Consider the following 23,066-nt stretch of genomic DNA (forward strand, 5'->3'; position numbering starts at 1 on the left):
CACGGCCACCGGTGCAACTGGGACCCCATTGGCCACAGGCTCAGCACCTCAGGGATAGAGACCCAGAAGAACATGGACAATTTTTCATCCCAAGAAGATTCTCAGAGGGCCTTCTGGCCCAGGGAGCCACTCACCCTCGCAGTTTGGTAGCAATCTGCACATCGGTCATCTTCCAATCAACCCCTGGAAAGAGACAGTGTTGGAAGCCAAGGCAGCCTGGGCTGGTTCTGGGCCCCCACCTCTCCGAAATGGGTATAGTGCCAGACGGGACCGTGCCAGGGTCCAGGGCACATCGGCACTTCCAGCCGGGCTCACATGCAGTACGGACGTCTCAATATTTTTAGTAGTAATAATACTCCATTTTTGCAGGTGAAGAGAGGCTCGGAGGTTGGGGGCCGGAGCCAGGTCACATTCATTCATTCATTTGCTAATCGTCACTGACCATGTGCAGTGGCCACTGTGAGTCAAAGCACAAGTCCAGTTCTTACGTCTAGATCCCAACCCCTTCTGGCTGGGCAATCCTGCCCTACCAGATGACAGTAGGACACAGGCTGGGCTGGCCTCTGGCTTTGAACTGGCATCTGCTCCTTCCTCGTACCAGGATTAGCCTCTCTGGGCAAGGGAGAGCAGGTGGGAATGGGAACATAAACCAGGCTGGACCAGAGGGAAAGTAACAGTGGGTATGACCGGCTTCCCCCTACTCACACAGCAGCAAGCACACGGCCCCAGAAGCCAAGATGAAGGTGTTGGGAGAGAAGAGAGCCAGGCCAACCAGGCCCCGGAGAGTGTCCTCCCCACCCTGGCCACCCCGCCCTAGCATCCCAGCATCCATGCATGGAGTGGGAGCCTCTCCCCACTTTCACACTGTCCTGTCACATCCATCTGGGAGCCTGCCTTTCACTACCAGGACTCAGGGCCAGGAATGATGGACAAGAGTTGGGCACACGTGGGCTGATTTCAGGCCCAGCCCTTCCTGAGCTGCAGCAAGCTAGGAGCTGCCAGAATGACCTCTAGTCCTCAGCTCTCAGAGGGCGGTAATGCTGCCTCCGGCCACGCAGGGGGAGTGAGAGCATCACAGGTGTGCAGGGCTCTAGCTTGGTGTCTGAGGCACAGCGGTCATGGAGTACACGTTAGTCCCGTCATTTCTCTCTCGGGGTTGCCACCTTCCACTCTGCCCCGCAGTAACCAGAGCCCCTTACGTTTGCACAGAACTTCAGTTTGCAGAAGCGCTCACGGCCCCAGCCTCACTCAGTCCTCACAGCCAGTGTGGGAGGTAGGGAAGAGACTGCCACTCCGTGGGAGGGAAAGTGTGGCAAAGCTCAGAGACCTTGGGGAAATGGCCCTGCCTGAGCTCTGGCTTTCTCCTGGGTCCCCAGAGACCAGCTGGAAAGCCATGAGATGCAGACTAAAGCTGACTTTCTTTGAGTCCCAGGTCTTTCTACTGCATCATGTTATCCTCTCATTCTAGAAACTGGCCCACTTATGACACCTTCTTGAGGACAGTGAGCATTCCTGATTCACCTTTTTACCTTCCCAACAGTGGCTAAATGTTGGGTGGATGGAGTCAGCAAACAGAAGGAACGACAACGGCTCAAGGTGCTAGCAGCCCCCCCCCAATATACGGAGTTAAATATACTGTATTTGTTGTGTAGCTTGACCCCAATGAGAACCACATTTAAGCCAGTTTTCTATCTCTGGCCCTTGGCTTTCTCACTACTTCACATCGGGGACCAGATATGGCAATGTGTGATATTCCCAGCGTTCCTCTCCTCCTGCTGCAGAGCAAATCTTCTCCTTTCCTCTCCCCTGCCCAGTTCTGGCTAAAGAGTAGGCCTGGGAAGGACTATCAGAGAAAGAAGGAGGATTTGTGCTTGCTGGCCTTTGTTGGGGGGAAATCTGAGGAATGGGAGAGACAGAAATAAGAAGCCACAGAGACTAAGTTGGTTCACATAATAAAAAGCTAAGAAAAGTGGAGGACGAGAAGGAGGAGGATATAGAGGAAAAGAAGAAGAGGGAAGAGAGCAAAGAGAAGGAGGAAGAGGGGACGAAGGGAGAAAGAGGGGGAGGGGGAGACAGAGGGGGAGGAAGAGGAGGGAGAGGAGAGGAAGGAGGAGGAGGGGGAGGAGGGAGAGGAGGATAAAGAGAAGGAGGAGAGGAAGGAGGAGGGGAAGAAAGGAGAAGGAAGGGGAGGAAGAGGAAGGTGAGGGGAAAGGGGAAGAGGAAGGGAGGAGGGGAAGAGGAGGAGGGGGAGGAAGAAGGAGGGGGAGATGGCGAGGAAGGAGGAGGGAGAAGGGGCAGTAACGCCAGTGAGCTAGGATGGAAGGGAGAGTTTGGGAAGTATGAAGAGGGGGAAAGTCCAGAGCAGAGCTGCCGGGAAGGGAGGAAGGGAGCTTTTGAAAAGATTTTGGTTGTGGGTGTTTAATTAGCTCCCATGTTATGTTCTTTGAACTAAATTCTTTTTTAATTGTAACTGGAGTGGCAAGGAGCTCCCGTGGATGCCACAGCAGTTCTAGACGAGGCTGGTGAGGCCGGTGTGTATTACTGACACCTGCCGGGTCTCCCTGACCAGGTTGGGGGTGGGGAGCAAAGCAGAGGAAAAGCGAGAGCGAGGCCGCGGGGCGGACTGGTGACCAAGCTTCCCGCTCTGCCCCTCAGCGCTCAGGCACCCGCACCCCTCATACCTGCCAAATCAGTGACAAGGAAGCTGCCGTTCGTCCACAGGTAGAGCCAGTGCTGGAAGGTCTGGCATTTCTGCCTGATCTCGGAGCTGCCAGCCGCCTCCGGAGAGGCCGCGAAGCCCCACTCCCGCAGTAAGTAAGGCTGCAGGGGCTGGCCCAGGTCCTCCTCCAGGGTCGCGTAGGGGATGCTGTTGGCCGGCCGGTAGATGAGGTACAGTGGGAGGACCCTAAACACAGTTGCACGGCTGTGAGGGGGAAGCACGGCCCCAGAGCCCCGCCCTCCACCTCAGTCCTACATTCTTGGGTTGGAAAGGAAGGTCCTTCCAAGAACAGAGGGTTCTTGGAACCCTCAGCTCAGTGGGTTTAGTACTGAATGGTGCAGCGGCCCCCGGAGGACCCTGAGCTTGGGTGAGGGACCAAGACCAGTATGCGTCCAGCAGAAAGGAGCACCTCTCGAGAGGATGCAGCCGGACTGTGCTCCAAGCCCACCAGACCCCAGTGCTCAGGAGTCAGAGTCCAGCTCTCAACATGGAAACAACGACCACTTATAGCCGACTCCCCCTAAAACCTACACGGACCCTGTCTACCCACGGAGAAGAGTCCCGACCAGCTGGCCTAGAGGCGGAGCCCCCTGCGCCCATCACTCCAGAGAGTCCCAGCAGCCTGCCATCCGCAGACGCAGACGCGGAGCTAAGGGGTGGGGAACTGGGGTGAGTGGGAGGAGACCGAAGAGCTGGGCAGAGGCTTTTCTAAAGTGGGCAATTCATCTTGAGGTCTTTATTTCTAGATTTCGTGGGACCATTGAGCTGAGCACAGGGTTGGTGGCGGGCCATAACTCAGGATGCCCCTGATGGACCCTGAAATCGCTGTTCTGGGCAGAAGCTCTAGTCAGCAGGTCTGCACACTGCATGCCCCCCCCCCCATGTGTGCTTACTCAGGCACGTCCCCAAAGCCGGGGGCCGCCTGGGCTTCGGCCGCAAAGATCTTGCAGTACTCCCGACTCATGTTCTGGATCTTGCATCCCTGTGCAGTAAAGAGAACCAACGCTGGTCAGCAAGGGAGCTCCTGGGCTCCCCGTCATGTCCAGCTCTAAGTGGGAGGGCCATCTGCCAGGGAAGAATCCAGCCCTGGCAAAGGTTGGGTTCACTCCTTCCCTGCTCCCTACTCCCCTGAGTTTTCTCATTTGTAAAACAAGAGGCTGTGGGCTTGTTTTCAAAGTGGTTTCCAAATTGTGTTTCCTGGAGCCCAGGGGCAGTGCCCCAGAGGCCACACTGTGGGGAGCGAGGGAGACACCTCGACTGCCCACCCCACCCAGTCACTCTCCTTTTATCTCATGCAGAGGCTCCGTGCAAGGTACGTGTGAAGGCAACGAGAAAGGTTTCTGCTATGAAAATATGGTTTGGGAAAACTATGGCCCCAAAGACATAGCCAAGCTCTCCTCAAGACCTGTCCCAGGAGCCTTGTGAGGTTGGCACTGAGTGCCTCTGTCCACACTGGGCTTCCCAACAGACCCAAGCTGGGGAAGGGGAGGAGCTGACAGTGGAAGGAGGGATGGGGGATGGGACACGGTACCTGAATGGTGACGTCGTAGTTTCTGCCCAGGAGAGAGGTCTCGCTGCTAGGTCCAAACACGAGCAGGCTGGACACCTTGATGACGCACGTGCGGCCTGACTCAAAGATGGGCTCCAGCCCGTAGATGACCTTGGCCTGGGAGGCCTTCCGAAGGCCATACCCGTGTCCACCCCCTCGTAGCTCCTCGCTCACCAGGCGCCCAAAGAGCTTGTCCCCCCAGCAGCCAGAGTCAGCCAGACCCTTAGCAAACACCATGGGGGTCATCTCAATCTCCTCTCCAACTGCAAGGGAACACAGAAGATGTGGAAAACTAGAAGTTTCTGCCCCACCGAGGAGGGTCTGTCGGGCAGGGAGAGCCGGAACAATCTCCCACCCGCCACTCTGGCACACTCACTCCCGTCCACGACCGCTCTTTGGGGGTGCATACTCTGCGGGGCCCAAACCAGCCCGTGAGCTCCCGAGGGCGGATCTGTGTCTGACACACCCCACCGTTTAGCAGTGCTCGAGTGTGCCCGTCACACCGCAAGCACGCGGTCAGTGTCCGCGCAAGGCAGGGCTCTTCCGTGGACACGGCAATCCATCCTTGGATTTTGTTTGGGAATTCAGTGTTTTGATCAAATGAATACATGTCTCCATCTCAAGCAACGTGTTTGACTGAAGCAGTCTGCAGGACAATCCAGTAGCAGCGAGCTGCCCTCGTGCTCAGACTGGGATCCCTAAAAGCCATCTCCCTCTGAAAGGACCCAGAGCTCCCCTAAAGAAACGGCTGATTCCAGGTCTCGGTCAGGAAGTGGACTCGATGGACCTGGAACATCCTGTCTGACCAGAAAGCAAAGAAGCTACACAAACCCCCGGAGACTTGTCAGAAGGACGCCGGAGCCAACCTTCTAAAGGGGCTTCCCCGGGCCCAAATCAGACCATCTTACCAGCCAAAAAGAATGATTTCTAAAATGTGGTGAACATAGCAAATACATTTTAAAAATTACATTCATAATAGTAGCTGAAAAAAACTCACTCCTCCCTCCCCACAAAAAAAGAAAAAAAACACCGAAAACCCCAAACCTCATTGGTGACCTTTGAAGGGTTCTAGGGCACCAACTCAGGGCAACAAAATGACTGTTTTTTCTTTACAGAAGAAATTCAACTGATGAATGAAGAAATGACAGAATTAAAATACTCCGGTTGTAAACACTAATAAAGTCGTGGATTCAGGCGATAATTGGTAGCTGCTAAAACCCCCAGGGAGCAAGTATCAGATACAGATGTTAAACTTTTTCAAAGGATAGATGGGGCAGAAAACAACTGAATGAATGCAGGGACCAACCTTAACGTTACTAGAGTAGAACAGTCAGACATCACGTGCCTCAGACAGGACGCTAAAGGGCACACAGAGCACACCCGTGAGGTGTTCTTGCCCACCCCGCCGCCCCCAAAGAATTGCACCTGAATCTGACCAAGCCTCTTGATCGAATTACCAGTTTAGGGGAAGCACAAGAGGAGCATGTTAAATGGGGTTAAATCAATAAAATCTAGAGTGTAAGACATTCCACCTATCAAGCGACTTCAATGAATAAAAAGGGAAAACCATGAGCAAGAACAGTGAGGTATTAGAGAGACTTAAGACCGATCTGCCCAGAGCAGTGAGTGGTTCCTAATCCAGGTAAACCAACCCTCACGAGACAGCTGGGGAACTGCGACTGGACGTTCGCGCATGGTAAAGAGCAAGTTCTGTTTGATATCAATTACACTTGAGAACTGGTCAAGGGCACTAGTTGAATGACTGAGTGGTTAAGTGAATGAGTGAATGAGTGAATGAATGTATTAGTTGGCAATGGAGCTCTAAAATGTATCACCAGCTGCCTTCACCGTCCAATCCTCAGCGTGTTCCCTGCAGAAGCATCACGGACTCCTCCTCTAATGTCCGGGGAAATACTCTAAAACCGGGGGCTAGCACAATCACCAGAGAGCTCCTGAAGACGCAGTCTTTCTGGGTCCCCTTCCCCAGATGTTGTGATTAAGGATATCTACGGCAGGGCCCTAGAAACTGCATTTTTAGCGAGCTCGCTGTGTGGACTGGAGCCAGGAGCCCACAGAGCATGGTGAGAAACTCCGGGAAGGGAGCTGGCAGGGTAAGGTGGGCTCCAGCGGCCAGGCCTGCCCTTGCTCAAGGGCTTTAACATGGGCCGAGGGCACAAGACTGAATTAACTTCTTGTGGAAGGGCCTCTTGGCCACTTCTTCCCCCACAATTATCGGAAACGGCAGTCCTCCCCTTCCTCCATCCTTAGCCCTATCCTAAATGAGGCCAACGGTAGCTGCGTGTGGAGGTGAACACGGCACTGGGAATGGGTAAGTAGGTCCTCCCTGTGGATGGCAGGAGTAGGAATGGGGGCCCACCCGCTCCTCCCCTGGACGGGCATCATACCTTCGCCTTCTTCTCTCGAGATGAATCCCGACAACACTGTGCGGAGAAAAAGAAGAGGAAGCAGCTGCCCTCAGGCTGGCCTGCCTGGACAGAGCACCCTCCCTCAGAGCCAGGCTGGGGGGGAGACCGGGAGGGGGCACACTCACCCTCGGCACTGAGGCAGAAGTCGGTAGAGGCGGAGCCGTGCTCGTTGCGGATGGTGCACTGATACACGCCACAGTCCACGGGGGACGCCTGCACGATGGCCAAGGCCACCGGCCCCTCATCCCCTGCACTGCAGAGAAGGGAGACGCTCCCTGTGAGGGCCATCGCCATGCACGGCCCAGGGCCGGACCGCGGTCCCGCGGATCGTCATGCGCTGCCCTCAGAGGCTGCTGTGCGCCCCGGCCCTGAGAGCTCGGGCAGGGCCGAGAGGTACTGTGGTCAGGGGCCGGTCCTGGACCGCGCAGGTCTGGTTGGCCATCCTCATACTCCCTAGCTGTGTGACTCTGGCAAGGGACTGAATACCTCGGAGCCTCAACTTTCTCCTACTAAGGAAATACCAGACTCTCCCTCGTGGGGTTACTGTGAGCATTCCGTGATGGTGACAGACCACAGGGGAGGACCGCACATGATCGTTGCTGTAATTACGCAGCCAGGCAGGGGCTGTGGTATCCGGCTGGCTTACCTCCGGCCCACCTCGCCCACTGGGCGCTGATCCTTGGCCCACGTCAAGACTGAGTCGCTAAGAATGTTGAAAAACTGGCACCACACCTTCAGGCTGCCCGAGGCGTCAGGAAACTGCTCTACGCGAATCTTCCGGATCACCTGTGGGGCTGAGAGCAGAGGCCCAGTTCAGATGGGCAAGCCTCTTCCCTGCCGGCTTGCACCCTCCCTGGCCCCACCCCTGCTTCCCTGGGTGTCCTTGGTGGGACAGGACGAGAGAAAACAGGATTCAGGCCTCACACAAACACACGGCTTCCTGGCTCATAGCCGCGTCCCACCTGTACCTCTGAGGCGTTTGCTCTCCAAAGCACACAGCCTAGCTGGAAAGGCCCCACTCCTGTGCCCCCACCCCGGGCCTGGGACAGCCTCAGAGCCCAGGACACAGACGGCAGTGAGGAGAGGACAGATGGCAGCCGCACTTGCGGGGAGCAATACATGAATCACTGTGAAACTACAGTAAGGCTGCGTTCCATTATGTTACATTACATTAGACAGATACGTTATATTGTAGATACACATTATATCACATTATATGTTATGTTACAACCATACTCAAATAAAAAAATTCAAAAACTAAAAACAAAATCCATGAGAGATGAAACGCTTAAATGGGAAGAAGAAACAGCAACACAAATTACCAGGATCAGAAATTCCCGAGGTCATGTCAGAACCTTCAGGTATTAAATGGATCACAGAGGACGCTATGGCCAATACCACCCTCGATGTTTGTTTTTCAGATGAGAAGGGAGAATTCACTGGATGGTATTGGCTAGGAAAGCCCGCTCAAGAAGAAACAGATAACACGAATGGCCTTTCAGCTATTAAAGGAACCGAGTTCACTGAACACAGCAAAGAAAACAGCGAAACATAAAGCTTCTCTCCAAATAAAAAGCAAGGCTCTTGTGGCATGAGAGAGAGCGGTGGGGGGAGCTTCAGTTCGGGTTCTAGGCCCGAACGCAAGGAACCTGTGTCTGGATCCTGACCCTCCTGCTCTGTACTCGGGGGACAAGTCTGTGCAGAGGGGGTGGCAGGGACGAAGGCGCAGGACCTGGGACACTAGGGCAGCCAGGGCCACGCTCAGGACCTGATTTCTTCCACCCGCTTTACCCTCAGTGGTATACAGTCGGTACACGTGGCAATCCCGAGGGGCAGAGCAAGGACAACTGGCCCCCGTTTGACTGCACAGCCTGGGGGGGGGTCATTCCAGGAGGATGCTGTAGGAGGCGCACTGCGAACCCCTCGCTGGCGTGTGCCCCTGGTGGTGCGCAGCCCTCTCCGGTGAAGCCCGCCCCCGCCCACCCCACTGCTCACCTTTCAGCAGGTCTTTGGCTTTCTTGGATTTGGCCGAAGTGTCCTGCTTGCCTTCATCCGGGGCCTGCTCTGCGTCCACACTGCTGGCCTTGGGGCTGGAGCCCAGGTCTCCGGCTGCCGGCTCGTCCTCCGCCCGTGGCACCTCCAGCATGCCTGTCTTTCTACCCTGGGTCGGGGAGCGTTTCTCCCGCCCCGGCGTCCCCGGGGACCCAGGGGCAAGGCCTTTCCTGGCCCCCCGAGGGGAAACAGTGGGGCTCTCCCTTTCTTCAGCCTTGGCTGCCTCCCCATCTCCTCCTGCTCTGACCTTGGGGAGAAATCTCTTCCTCCGGGCCCCCAGAGCGAGCTCCTCGGGCGTAGCTGCGGGGAGCCCTGTCAGAGCCTCTCCGGGGGCCTCCTCCTCTTGGAAGGGTTCCTGGGCCCATCTGTCTGCTGCGAGTGGCCCCTGACCAGAGGCTGTCTGCCCACCCGCGTCCCCCAGGGACCCTCGCACGCTGCTCTCCTGGGAGGCCCCCGGGACCCCAGGCCCCTTGGGGGGAAGCTCGCCCTCGCCCTCACTGGATCCCTCTGAGGCCAGCCCAGGGCCCTCCTCCTCGCCCACCACGATGGCAGGGACAGTGAGGGTGCTGGGGCCAGGGCCCCGGGCTGTGGCCAGGGCCTGGCGGCCAGCCTGCACCTCGCGGTCCAGGAGGCCGGTGAGGCGGCGGGAGGTGCAGGGGCTCAGCGCCAGGCTCTGCGCGCTCTGCACAAGGCGGTCGTTCTCCACGCGCTCCAGGATGCGCCTTGACGTCCGGGGACTCAGGCCGGCCACTTCCACGTTGGGGACCAGAGTGGCGGAGGACACTGGAGCCCTGGGGGCGGCTCCGTCCTGGGCCTCTGCACCCCCGCCCCCTGTCTCTGTGCTGGAGAGCTTCAGCAGCAGAAGCAGGTAGTTCTTCAGGGAGTCTATGAGGCCAGGGTCACAGCTCTGGGCGCCTGGGGGCCTCCCCTCCACATCCAGCCCCTGGGCACAGGCCCCCTCGCTGTCGGCTGACGTGGCCGCTAGTGGGGGACTCTGGGTGGGGGTCCCGGGCCCCAGGTGCAGCGGGGGGGCCGACCTCAGCAAGGCCTGGTCCCCAGAGGGCAGGAAGGCGGCAGCACTCATGTGCTGAGAGGTCGGAGCGCTGGGCAGTGCCTCCTGCGAGCTCCTGGTCAGGCCGGGCCTGGGAGGAGAGGGTAGAGCAGGCGCCTCTGGGCTCCGGCCACCCAGATCCATGGACGGCACTTCCCACAGCTGCTCCTCCTTGGGGCATGGGATCAGGCCGTCCTCTGGCTTGTCCTTGACCAGACCCGACCATTCGGGCCCTCCCCGCTGCTCCGGACCACTCTGGGGAGGCCGCTGTACTGGGAGTGTGCGGCCGCCTGCGGGGGCACCCAGCAGAGCTGCCTCATAGCTCCTGGGGTCTGTGACTGCCGCCTCCTCAGATCTGAGCACGAAACCAGGCTCTTCTGGGACAGAGGGCCCTTCAGGGGTCTGCTCAAAACACTCAATAATCTGAGGAGACTGAGGACCCTCTGAAGGTGGGCATTTGGGGCCTCTGGACTGTGGGCTGAGGCTGGTCATGGAGCCCTTCTCTGACTGACCTTTTATGGCTGTGGGCGTGCTCCCCTCTGACCGTGTCCCTTTGTCTTCCTGGATCCTCCTGTCTTCCTGCATCCTCTTGCCTGTCTGTGTCCTTTCCACCTGCATTCCTGCCCTTCCCTGTGCCACCACATCCTCCTGGGGACGCCTGGCTGACACTGGCCTCTCACTTTCTTGGGGCACAATGTCCACCTGGGTCCTCCTATCTGCCTGTGTCCTCTGGGTTGTTTGTGTCCTGTCTCCCTGGGTCTTCCCATCCACCTGCATCTTCCCATCTGCCTCCGTATTCTTCCTGCCTCCAAGTTTCTGGTCAGCAGACGTCCTCTGATCTTCCTGGGTGTCTGTATCCATGGGCTCAATGACGCCCTGGCTTCTGGAGGAGCTGCGACCAGCAGACACCGCTTCAGCGCTGCTGCTCGCCAGCACGGTGGGAGCCGGATTTGCCTGGGATTCCGGGACCTGAGAACACACGGATAAAAGCGTGAACTTGGCTACACGAGCCTTAGGATCTCTTTCAACCTGGCATCCTAGGCTCCTCTGACCTCATCCAGAGGTGCCCTGACGGGAATCCTGCCACCTGGTTTTCCGGGCCTGCTAGGGGTTGGGAGGCAAAGGACATGCGACAAAGTCTCAAGCCCACCCATCCCAACCCCTGATCCCAGAGTCTAGACCAAGGAATACCCAGAATCCAGGTCTAGCTCGGACCCTTCCCACCTCACCCTGAAGAAACCCTTCCTTTCCTGGAAGATCCCTCACTCCTGCCATTTGAAGGAGAGTGTCCTCTCTCCAGGCTTCTGAGCAAATTGATCTATCCCTCTTTTTTGGCACTAACTGCCACCAGATAGAATTATGGGCAAAATGGGAGAGAGCCGAAGGGTTTCCTGAAAATGGCCTCCATGATAGCATCTGCCATTAGTGTTGAGCAAGTGGTAGTCATCTGATGCCATCCAAACAGAGACGGTTAAAGTAATTAGGAATGCCACCTGAGCCGGAAAAAATCAATGAAACATTATACTACTACCCTCTGAACACCCACTATTTGCAAAGCACTATGCTAGGCCCCTATTTATTATACATACACTACCTCACTTACTCCTTACGATAGGAAATAGGTGTGAGCGTGCTCTCCATTTTAGTGATAAGAACACTGGGGCGCTTGGCTGGCTCAGTCGGTAGAGCGTGCAACTCTTGATCTTGGGGTTGTGAGTTCAAGCCCCACATTTGGGTGTAGAGATTATATAAAAATAAAAATCTTTAAAAAAATTTTTTAAGTAAACCTTAGAGATAAGAACACACTGATGGTCAAAAGAGAAATGTGATTGGGGTGCCTGGGTGGCTCAGTTGTTAAGCGTCTGCCTTGGGCTCAGGTCATGATTTCAGGGTCCTGGGATCGAGCCCCGCATCAGGCTCCCTGCTTGGCGGGAAGCCTGCTTCTCCCTCTCCCACTCTCCCTGCTTGTGTTCCCTCTCTCGCTGTCTCTCTCTGTCAAATAAATAAAATCTTTAAAAAAAAAAAAAAGAGAGAGAGAGAGAAACGTGATTGTCCACCGTCAGCCAGTAAGGGGCAGAGGTTAGCTCAGAAGCCAGGTGTGTCTAACTTTGGATCCCAGGCTCCCCGCTGTTACCAGAGAATGCCACCCTGTCAAATATAATTAAAGGACTTCCGGTCTAAACATAGTGGCGCAAGACACAGGTTGCCTTTTTTCCTCCCAAATATAATCAAAACCAACAACATAAACAAGAAAAAAAAATAAACTTCATCATGAGTGAAACTGGAGGCATGTAAAACCTACAGTCTCAAAAAAAAAAAAAAAGGTAAAAGAAAAAAAAACTGAGCAGGGGCTGCCACAAGCAGATAGCTGAGCCACTGGGAGGCTGCTTGGGATCAAAAGCTGTGGGGAGAAGAGAGACCGTGAAACAGCTCGGCAGGTGAAGACTGAACAGTCCCACGGGTCTCTGAGTGTGGCCCCAAAACACAGTGACTGTAGATACAGGACTCATCCCAGTGTGAAGAACCCACAAAGTCCACATCCAACGAGAGCTGTGGGATCGTGGAGAGCTAGGTGGGAATCACACAGAAGACGCCCAAGGTTGACACCCACCAGACACAGGCGGAGGAGACCGGAACAGCCCAGCGGCAGCACATCTCGGAAAACACGAGCAAAAACATGCTACTGAAGAAAGTTCCTGAAAACCTCTAAGCTTAGGAAGATTGTTTTTGAACATACGAGGACTTAGGGAATATCGTTCCCATGAGCCCTGCTTGAGCAAACTACCAGAGAACATACTCCGGTCAACCAAAAGATGATTAGGGAAACCACAGCACAATTCATGCTGATTGTTAAATATATATTAATTATACAATGGTAGAGCAAAATGTCAGCGTTCCATGCCCTGAGCAGGCAGAAATGATACAACTCATACAACAGGGGAAGGAGGAAGAAGGTGACAAGTGGAGTTAAGTTCCTTGAGTCTATCACCTATACAAGCCAGGAACGAAAGATTTATTCAAAGCTAAAAAACCAGGTAATAGAAATACGGGATATCTAACTATACGGAAATAATCATCTAGAAATAAGATGTGGGGCGAATATGAGATGGAAAATGACAGGGGAAAAGGGTAGTGGAAACACTTGATCATAGCTCGTCATAAAAAATCAAGACCCTGAACAGAGGAAATACATAATGGTATCATATAAAATATAAAATATATATTACACATTACCACATACAAATATCTCTAGTTATCAGAAGAACCACACACAAAACCAAAGGAAACAGATCACATAAAGAAAGACTTTAAAATATATATAATTAAACATTTGAATTAAGTATAGAATTTAAAGTTACTGAATATGGAATTTTGGATGAATGATACCATTCATTCAAATATGGGAAAAATAAGAGTGTGGTGATGTGCAGAAGCCATCAAATAAAAGTCTGACTGGCTAAAGAATTTTAGTAAAAATGCTCCTCCAATTTCTCTGACAACCAGTAAGATATTAACAGACAAAAACCCCTTGGAGCCAACAAACAGCAATTAGTAATATATTAGAAACTTCTGTTAACTCCTGGCATTCTAGGATTAGGAAGCATTAACATGGGCATGAAATCTATAAATGTACCCCAAAAATGCTGACTTTGCACAAGACTCATGAGAACAGAGCTCTTTTGCTTTTTTTTTTAAGATTTTATTTTTAAGTCATCTCTATGCCCAAGATGGGGACCAAACTCACAACCCCAAGATCACGCTCTACTGACTGAGCCTCCAGGTGTCCCTAGAGCCTTTGATTAAAACTATCTTCTCTCCCCCGTCCCCAAGCCTGATCAATCCCTGAGTCCTATTGAACCTACTTCCTCGGTGTCTCAATATCCATTCCCTTCTCTGTCTCCACTGCCAACCGCCTAAACACGTTGCCAACAATTCTGTCTCGGCTGGGTACTTTAAAGCCTCCGGATCCACATTCACGACTCTAGTCTTTGCCTCTGTGCAACACTTACCCTCACTGCAGCCCAAGTGATCTGACCAAAATACAAATCTGACTGTGACACTCTCCTGCTTCAAAAACTCTCCAGGGCTTATCATCATTTACAGGATAAAGCCTAAAAGTCCGAGCCTAAAGGAGCAAAAAGTTTAAGAACACTGCTGGCCAGGATATGGGGAAACAGCCTGTCAGCACAGCCTTTGGATGGCCACTTGGCATCACTCAATAAAACTAAAAACACTTATGCTCTTTGACCCAACAGTTCCATTAGGAGGAATTTGTCCTATAGATATATTTCCATGTGTAAATGGACTTAATAGACAAGGATATTCACTGCAGCACAGTTTATAACAGCAAAAGACTAGAAATTACCTAAACTCCATCAACAGAACCGATCCAGTGAATCACGGTACATCCATATTCCAATTAAGTAAAATAAATATCCAAACAGGAAAACAAGGTGTGGATAGAAAGTACAATATGCAACCTTCGTGCGGCAAATATACAGACACACGCATGTTTTTAAATGCAGGGAAAACAGTTCTGGAAGTATGCCCAAGAAACAGTTTTGGCAACTGACTTCAGGAAGAGAAACTGGTTTTTGTGGGGGGATGCTGAGGAAGACAATACTCTCCATATACCTTTTCTACTTTTAAATTTTATACCATGTGCACATGACACATATCCAACAATTCTCAATTTAAAGTGAAAATAAACAGGGGCGCCTGGGTGGCTCAAGTTGGTTAAGCATCTGCTTTTGACTCAGGTCATGATCCCGGGGTCCTGCGACTGAGCCCTGCATTGGGCTCCTTGCTCAGCAAGGAGCCTGCTTCTCCCTCTGCCCCTCCCTCTGCTTGTGCTCTCTCTCTCTCTCTCTCTCTCTCTCTGGCAAATAAATAAATAAAATATTTAGAGTGAAAATGAATAAATCAAACCTCATGTGATCAAGGAAGCCCATCCTTCAGCAAGGGTCCCAGATCTCTCTTTCCAGGTTCACCTCTTGGGTCCCTCTGTCCAACACCACGAAGTTCCTGTAGTGACCACTGTGCTATTTTATTACCACTTGGTGTGTTTTCTCTCGGCTGGACAGTCTCAGCCTTCTCCTTGCTCACTTGAAAGACTCCTCCTCATCCTTGAAGACCTCACTCAAGTTTCTTCTCTTCTTGGAAGACTTCTAAGTCTTCTCCTCCACCCTCCTCGAAAACCTTAGTGGCTTCCTACCCTATGCACCCATAGCAAATGTACCTAATTGTATCGGGATACCCCATTCTGTGTGGTAGTTGTTTGTTTTATGCATGTGGCACCTGCTAACGTGTAAACTCTTCCCCTCCGAAGAGGTGGGCCCAGCACAGGCCCAGGGTTAGAGGTGGTGCTGGGTAACTGTATGGTGAATGATCAGTTGAGTACTTTCTGTACACTTCTGCAAAGGCTGACCTCTCTACACACTGTGGGGTGTGTGTGTGTGTACATCTGGAACTGTGTGGAGGTATGAGAAGGACTGCCATGTAGTTCTTTAAAATAACCATGCTGGGAGCAGGGGTGAACCCAGCTGGTTCTGTGTGAGCTTTTTCACTACAAAGAGCAGCAGTAGGTTTAATTTTCCATCCTGACTTACTGTCTTCCTCATAAATTCTCAGAGATTAAGGATGCAATCTGATTCACCTCTGTGGCCTGCACAGGCCCAAGCACATGGAGATTCCAGGAAGAAATTACTGACTGACAAGAACTACGGCTTCTCGCCCTCAAGGTGGGACATGGTCCTGGAGTGCTGGTTTGGGGAAGTGGGGGACAAAACCAGGAGATTAATGGGAATGGTGAGGGCAGTGCCTAGGTCCTGGAATCTCCTTCGTCTGAAACCCAGACCCAGGGCTGATCCTGAGGCTTTAACATCTTTAAATGTTTGGCAGAATTGACAGCAAAACTATCTGGCCCAAAAGATTTCCTTTTCGGATGATTTTTAGCTACAAATTTTATTTCTGTAACAATTATAGGATTATTCAAGTTAGCTCATCTCATTGTTTGCAAGAGTTTGGCAGTTTGTAGTTTTTAAAGAATTGGTCTATTTCATCTAAGTTGTTGAACTATGCGCACAGTTTTCCATAATGGTCCTTTATTACCCTTTTAGTACTTCTAGGGTCTCTAGTGATATCACCCTTTGTTCCTTTTTAAAAAATCTTTATTTTAAAAAATCTTTTTAAAAAAAGATTTATTTTAGATTGAAAGAGAGAAATAGAGAGAGAGCATGGGGGGGGGGCAGAGAGAGAGAATCTTCAAGCAGACTCCCCACTGAGTGTGGAGCCAGACACAGGGCTCAGTCCCACGACCCATGAGATCATGACCCCAGCCAAAACAAAGAGTCAGATGCCCAACTGACTGAGCCACCCAGGTGCCCCTAAAAATCTTTATTGAGGTATAATTGACAAAGACTGTATAATTTAAGGTTGTATAATCTATAAGGTTGTACAAAGAGTGTATAATTTAAACAACTTGATGTTTTGAGATACCTCCATACTGTGAAATGGTCACCATGATCAAGCCCTTCTTTATCCTTAATGCTGGTCATTTGTGCCTCATTTTTTTTCTTTGTGAGTTTTGCTAGAAGTTTATCAATACTACTGATTTTTTTTTCAAATAACCAGATTTAAGTTTAATTTGTTTTCGCCATAGTTGTTCTGTTTTCAATGTCATCGTTTTCTGCTGTTTTATTATTTCCTTCCTTCTCTTGTCTTGGGTTTATTTAGCTCCTCCTTTTCTAGGTTCTCAACATGGGAGCTTAGATTATTGACTTCAGACCTTTCTTCTTTTCTAATATAAATATTTTAATTCTGTAAGTTTTCCTCAAAATACTGATTTATCCAAACTTTTGATGTGTTGTATTTTCATTTTCATTCAGTTAAAAATATTTTCCTATTGCCCTTAAGACTTTCCTCTTTGACTTATGAGAGTGTGTCATAAATTTTTTGAAGCGTTTGGAGACTTTCCTATTATCTTTCTGACACTGATCTGTTGCTTAAGTCCATTTTGGTCAGAAAACACACTTTGTATGATTTCAATTATTTTATATTTGTTAAGATTTGTTTATGACCCAGGATATGATCCATGTTTCACACATGAACCTGTGTCCTAGGCCAAGAAAGAGACCCAAAAGAGGGGGAAAAAAGCAACAGGGATTCATCCTACCCTCTTGGGGGCCACAGCTTCTTTGAATGGAGGGAAAGATTCCCCTTCCTCAAAGGTTGATATCTGTGGCCTTCTTCTGCCATTACTGTCACTACCAGGAGATTCCTTTCCTATTCCTTAAGCCTGATGTAGAGTAGAGGGCTTCTCCTAAAGTAAAGCTGATGCTTACTGGTCTGATTGCATTAAGACCAGGCCAGAGAATACTAGATTTAAAAAACAAACAGGTCAACACTGATAGTTCTGGGGTACTTGGAAGTCTGGTCTTCTTCCCCAATCTGCCTACTATGCTCACCAAAGTCATCAAATAGCCGCACTGTGCATTTTCCCCAAGTTTTTAGCTGCATTCAATGGGAGATACAGCGTGAGTATGTTTGCCCCATCTCATCCAGAACTGGAAATGTTATAACCATAACAACTAGCTTCATTCTGGTTATTGTATTTTTCAGTTCTGGATTTCCAGTTGGTTGATTTTTAAGTCTATCCCACTTTTTATAGCTTCTAGTTCTCTGAAATTTTCAATTTTGTCTTTTTACCTTCTTAGAATATAGGAAATAGAGTTTTAGTTTTATAGTTCACGTCTGATAATTTCAAAAGTTGGAACCCCCTGTGGAGATATTTATATTGTCTGCTGTTTTTGTTACTTCTTTTTCACATTTTCCTCTCTTGGAGTGCTGCTAATCTTCACTCGGATGCCAAATATTATATTTGAAACATTTTTAAAAAATAATTTGAGGCTTAAAGTGATGCTATCATCCTCCAGATGATTTTTGCTTCTTCCAGGTGCTTGGAGCACCAGGTATCTTGAATCACCTTAACCTAACTTCAGGGATTGAGATATATCTTAGTCACCTGGGCAACTCAGAGATAAACCTCAATCCCCCGTATGGGTAATTTACTTCTGGCTCACTACCACTTCAGGGTCCCAACCAAAAGACCAGGGGGTTTACCAGGGCTACTACTCTTGAGACCATAGACTCCAATCTTTGTCTCCCTAGTCCCATGACGCGGTCTAAAACACTGTTGAGTCTCTCATTCTCCTCTTCTGGAGTAGTAAACAGCCACAGGATAAAAATCTGGGTTCACCATCCTGGATTTCCATCTCCTTCCATATCCTAGGCTGATAACTCTTCACTTTGTCCTTTACTAGTTGTCCTCAATAGGGATTTGGTCTAAACCATCTAACCTAGCACTATTCGAAGCTGATATTCAATACATGTTAGCTCTCTCTCCTTTCTGTCTCATTCCCAAGCCTGGATGATGTTACAGGTAAGGCTAAACAAACCAAAGCAGAGCACAAGACACAGAAGAGAAGAAAAAGTACTGAGAAGCTTTAAAAGCATCTGAGCATCAAGACTAGGACAGACAAGTTTGCATTTCTCGTCTAGCCCCCCACCTTACCTTTGCTTCGTGCTCCATGTCCTTCCCAGAATGTCTTCCTTCCTCTCTCCCACCTATCTAAGCTCTATCTCCCACCTGGGGATATTACGGGCATTCTTCTATATTAAAAACAACAACAACAATTTCTATTTGATAGTTTTCTACTATGGTATTTCCAGTAATGAATCCTGTACATGCTGCCAGCCAGTCTGGCCACTTCCCAGATGCCTTCCCTAGCAACTGTGGAGCACCCCACTCTCCTTCCCTGGAAACCTACTGCTATAACCATTCACTGCACCCTCTTCGTACTTATGGTTTGGTGTAAGTCTAATCCCCTAGATTCACTAGACAATTCCTTAAGGACCATGTCTCTCCTCAAGCCCCCCTCCCTTCAACAGCTCTCAGAAAATACTTGTATTCTTGTATTCTCTGACAACCAAAGATCCCATATTATGGGAGTGGGGTTTCCAAATCTTGGGATGACCATCCTCAAGACTCACAGGGTTTCCTGGACAATCCTCTCAGGTCCCCTCCTTCCTGGGGAGCTCTGTACTATCACTCAATAAACTTTGCTTTGCTGTCCACCAAAAAAAAAAAACAAAACCAAAAAAGGTGGGGGCATGTGCGTGGCTCAGCTGGTTAACTGTCTGCCTTCGGCTCAGGTCGTGATCCTGGGGTCCTGGGATCGAGTCCCACGTAGGGCTTCCTGCTCGGAGGGGAACTTACTTCTTTCTCTCCCTTTGCCGCTCCCCCTGCTTGTGTGCTCACTCGCTCTCTCTCACTCTCCCTCAAATAAATAAAGTCTTAAAAATTAAAAAAGAAAAGATTTGCAGGGTTTCCCAAGAAGAGACACTCTGAGGTCTCAAGGCTTTCAGCAGAGCTCTGCCACGTGTACACTGTCCTCTCCAAGGATCTGGGCAGATGGGGCAGTCCACCATGTCCCCACACTCCTGTATCTCAGCTCCAGAGATCTAATCCAGTCTCAGAGAAGCTCTCAGCCTAGGGCACTAAAAAGCAGCCTTTGAGGACACTGAAGGCCAGTTCCCATTCACTAAGTACCTTCAGGGAAGATTGCTTCTGCCCAAGGAAAGAGCTGCCTGTACAGCATTGCTGGGCTCAAGGCGGGGGGTGGGGGGAGGGTGTCTGGACATTCTTCACAACCCAAGAGGCCTCAGTCCCAACATCTGCTCCTCAACCATATCCAACATGGAAGCCTAACTGGAACTGCTGGAGATATCCCCTATTTCCAGGAAAGGAAATCAAGACAGAGTAGGGAAGGAGTGGGCTCCTATCGCAGAGGCAGAGATCCTTCCAGTACCTGACCCTCACAAGAGACGTGCTGGGCCCGTATGAAGAAAACAACAGAACTTAGGAAGAGATACGAAAGAAGGCTGGAATAATGGGAATGAATACCGTGCTGTCAGATGAGAAAGCTAAAGATATGGGTGTTTCCTAATTAATTCCTATACTTACTATAATCCTAATCGGAACACCAATGATACAGAGACAGAAAGCATATTAGTGGTTGCCTGGGTCTGGGGGTAGGAACAAGGATGAACTGCAAAAAAGGAACAGGGATCTTTTGAGGGTGATGGAAATGTTTGAAAACTAGATTTCGGTAATGCCTGCATAACTCTAAATTGTGTACATTAAATTGCACGCTTGAAATAAGTGCATGTTATGGTACATATATTGTACCTCAATAAAGCTGTTTCAAATACGTATCAAGTGCGTTTTACTAAATCATCATTCCAAATGCAAATCGGACTTCAGTTTTCCATGAAAAGATTTTACAGGCTTTTGATCTTGTTACAAATGGCTTACCACTTTCTTTTAATGTGATTTTTTTTAAAGCGGTAAATATACAGGTACTAGGTAAAACAAAAACAACAAGAAACCAAACCACAGCGGTGTCTGGAAGTTTGAAGAATTTCAAACAACGATTCTGAAGTTTCCCTAGAGGAATAAACAAGAAAGAATAGCTAAGAAAATTTTTAAAAGAAGTCTAAGAGAGTCGCTCTGCCAGAAATTAAAGCCACAATCTTTAAAACAAGATCATTGTGTTGTAAGGATCAATAAACAGATTAATGAACTATGATAGGTATATATAGGAACTAAAATAGGCTTTAGTGTATATAAAAATTAATATATAAAGAAAGAATCACAAACTAGTATCTGAGAGTTAAATATTCCACAAATGACATCGGGGGAGATTACCTATTTAATCAACCAAAAATTGAGCTGGAAACGAATGCTATTCTCTATACACAAATCAATTTCAGGTTAATTTAAAAGTCAAATGGGGAAATTCAAACAACAAAAATTATTTTTTAAATGTAGCTTAATACTTAACTAAGCTTTGAATAGGGGAGGAACAGATAAACTATGGAAGGAATGGTTAGAATATGTGTGGCGCCTTACACAACCACTAAACTTTCCAGATAATTTTTAGGAGCCGTGAGAAAATGCTCCTGGAATAATGAGAGGGGAAGAAAGCAGGATATAAGACTGGATCAGAAGAACGGCACACACTAAATTTTAAAACTAATAAAACTGCATGTACAGAAAGATTGGGAGATACCCCACGACTGCCTCGCGATGGTAGAATTGTAGCTGAGGTGTTACTTATCCCATTGAATTTTTAGGGATTCCCCCCATATTTTTCACCATGAGCATGGGTTTCTTTCATAAGCAGAAAAATAAAGATACCTTTTAAAGACTTGGTAGAATGAGACTATGAAAAAACAAATTCAGCCACTAAAAAGCCACCGTTTCAATGTATGCATAGATGTTAAATGCATTTTTCACATGTGTGATCTATTTCACAATTTTCTAAATATAGAAAAGTAAAAGCCACACGAGCGTCTTGCGGGGACAGTGGAGCCAGTGCAGGTGGCCTCTCCTGCGTCTGCCCCTCCTCTGAGAGGCAAGGAGGGCCCTGCCAGGAGGGTGCAGCCGTCTGGGTTGGCGTCTCCACCACTGTGGATGGGGAGGCCTCCTTCATCAGACTTGGCTGCTGGCCTGCTCACTTCCCGAATGAGCTCCCTAGGGGCCCCTGAGGGCCATGTCCACAGCCAGGCCCAGCCTGTGGGCTGTGTCGGGCACCCAGAGCCACCCCATCTGGGCTACTGGGAGCTCATCACAACTGCCAACATCTCCAGAGACCAAGCGTGACGGCTGAGTCACCAACAGCCTCGAGAGTCTGCTTTGAGGTTCACCCCACTCCCTCTGAACTCCTGTCCCCACAGACTAATTCAGCACCACCCTTGAAACTGGTCTCTCCCTCCTTCCCCGACGGAAATTCTCTCCATGGGAAGGGCAGCCCCCACCTGTCGTCTGTGAAGCACCCCTTCCCTTTGCCACCCACCCCCAAGAGGTCAGGAGGCAGGCAGCTTGTCCCTTCTGCCGTCTGCCCTCACTCTTGAAATACTTTTCCTTTCTGCCACTCATAGGAAATACTGCCTTTTCTCTGCCCACCATAAAAGTGTCTCCTGAACATTCCTGCGGAAGACCACCTGCCCTCGGGGCACCTGGGTGGCTCAGTTGGTTGAGGTCCAACTCTTTTTTTTTTTTTTAAAGATTTTATTTATTTATTTGACAGAGACAGAGACAGCCAGCGAGAGAGGGAACACAAGCAGGGGGAGTGGGAGAGGAAGAAGCAGGCTCATAGCAGAGGAGCCTGATGTGGGGCTCGATCCCATAACGCCGGGATCACGCCCTGAGCCGAAGGCAGACGCTTAACCGCTGTGCCACCCAGGCGCCCCGTGAGGTCCAACTCTTGATTTCTGATTTCAGCTCAGGTCAGGATCTCAGGGTCCTGGGATCCAGCCCCACTTCATTGAGCTTTGCATCATGGGGTTCCCTGCTCAGCGGGGAGTCTGCTTCTCCCTCTCCCTCTGCCTCTCCCCGCCCCCCGCTCCTGTGCACTGTCTCTCTCTCTCAAATAAATTTAAAGAAATAAAAATAAAATACTGTCTGCCCTCTGCCCCCTGAGACATGCAGCACCAACCAAAGGGGACAAACCATTTTCCTCTGTCACCCCTCTCAATTCCTTTCCTCCCTTCCCCGCTCCCCAAACTCCTCAATGCTGTCGCCCACCTCTTCTTTGAAACATAGATACCCGCATCCCTACCTCCACACAAAGCATCCCCTTCCCTCCGTTGGCCACCTGACCCCCAGGAAATGGTGGCCCTCCTGTTTCCAGGTAAAAGAGTTGGCCTCCACCCCCCGCCGTAGTAATCATCTAATTCCTCCCGCCATTTCGTTAGTTCTTAACACACACCAGGCCCTCCGGGGGCAGGGAGATTCTCCCAACAGCCTAGAAAGTAGGCAGAATTTTCATTCTGATTTTACGCCTTGCCCCAATCACCAGATGTTCAGCATAGTCAGATTTGCACATAGCTACAGCTAACTCCGAACCCTTAGATAAAAACCCAGATTAAACCAGAATTTCCTGGACAGTTGATATTTTTAAAAATCTTCTGCTAAGCATCGAGGTCGAGACCCACCACACACTACAGCTCACTCCTGCTCCTCAGTCTCCCCATGAAACACTGCTGCCTCAGTATACCCCAAGGAAACCCTCCGCTGGCTCTTCCCTCCCCAGAGAACATCGTCTCCCTCCACCTCCCTCTGGGGCATGGTCCCCTTGGCCGTGAGCTCCCAGGCTGTCAGAGGGTAGGGTCACAGTCAGGCTGTGCTGCCCTCATGCCTGGCAT

General features: G+C 50.2%; 1 protein-coding gene across 7 annotated transcripts in view; it reads right to left on the bottom strand.

Annotated features, from left to right (window-relative positions):
- ALPK3 (alpha kinase 3) overlaps positions 1-23,066 on the bottom strand; it is a 56,807-nt gene that overhangs the window by 12,619 nt on the left and 21,122 nt on the right. For 6 of the 7 annotated variants that reach the window (XR_015722081.1, XM_087856617.1, XM_045812986.2 and 3 more), the window contains 8 exons: positions 8,690-10,766; positions 7,341-7,488; positions 6,820-6,947; positions 6,674-6,709; positions 4,251-4,531; positions 3,613-3,701; positions 2,682-2,905; positions 135-183 (listed from right to left, as the gene is read on the bottom strand). Coding sequence is in view for 6 of the 7 variants with exons in the window: in XM_087856617.1 (XP_087712743.1) it covers positions 135-183; positions 2,682-2,905; positions 3,613-3,701; positions 4,251-4,531; positions 6,674-6,709; positions 6,820-6,947; positions 7,341-7,488; positions 8,690-10,766 (3,032 nt within the window). In the remaining variant the exon portion in view is untranslated. The other variant, XM_087856618.1, reaches the window with a different exon arrangement.

The sequence above is a fragment of the Ursus americanus genome, chromosome 28 (assembly GCF_024610735.1).
Source record: "Ursus americanus isolate L20-20 chromosome 28, mUrsAme1.1.p, whole genome shotgun sequence".
Classification (NCBI taxonomy): domain Eukaryota; kingdom Metazoa; phylum Chordata; class Mammalia; order Carnivora; family Ursidae; genus Ursus; species Ursus americanus.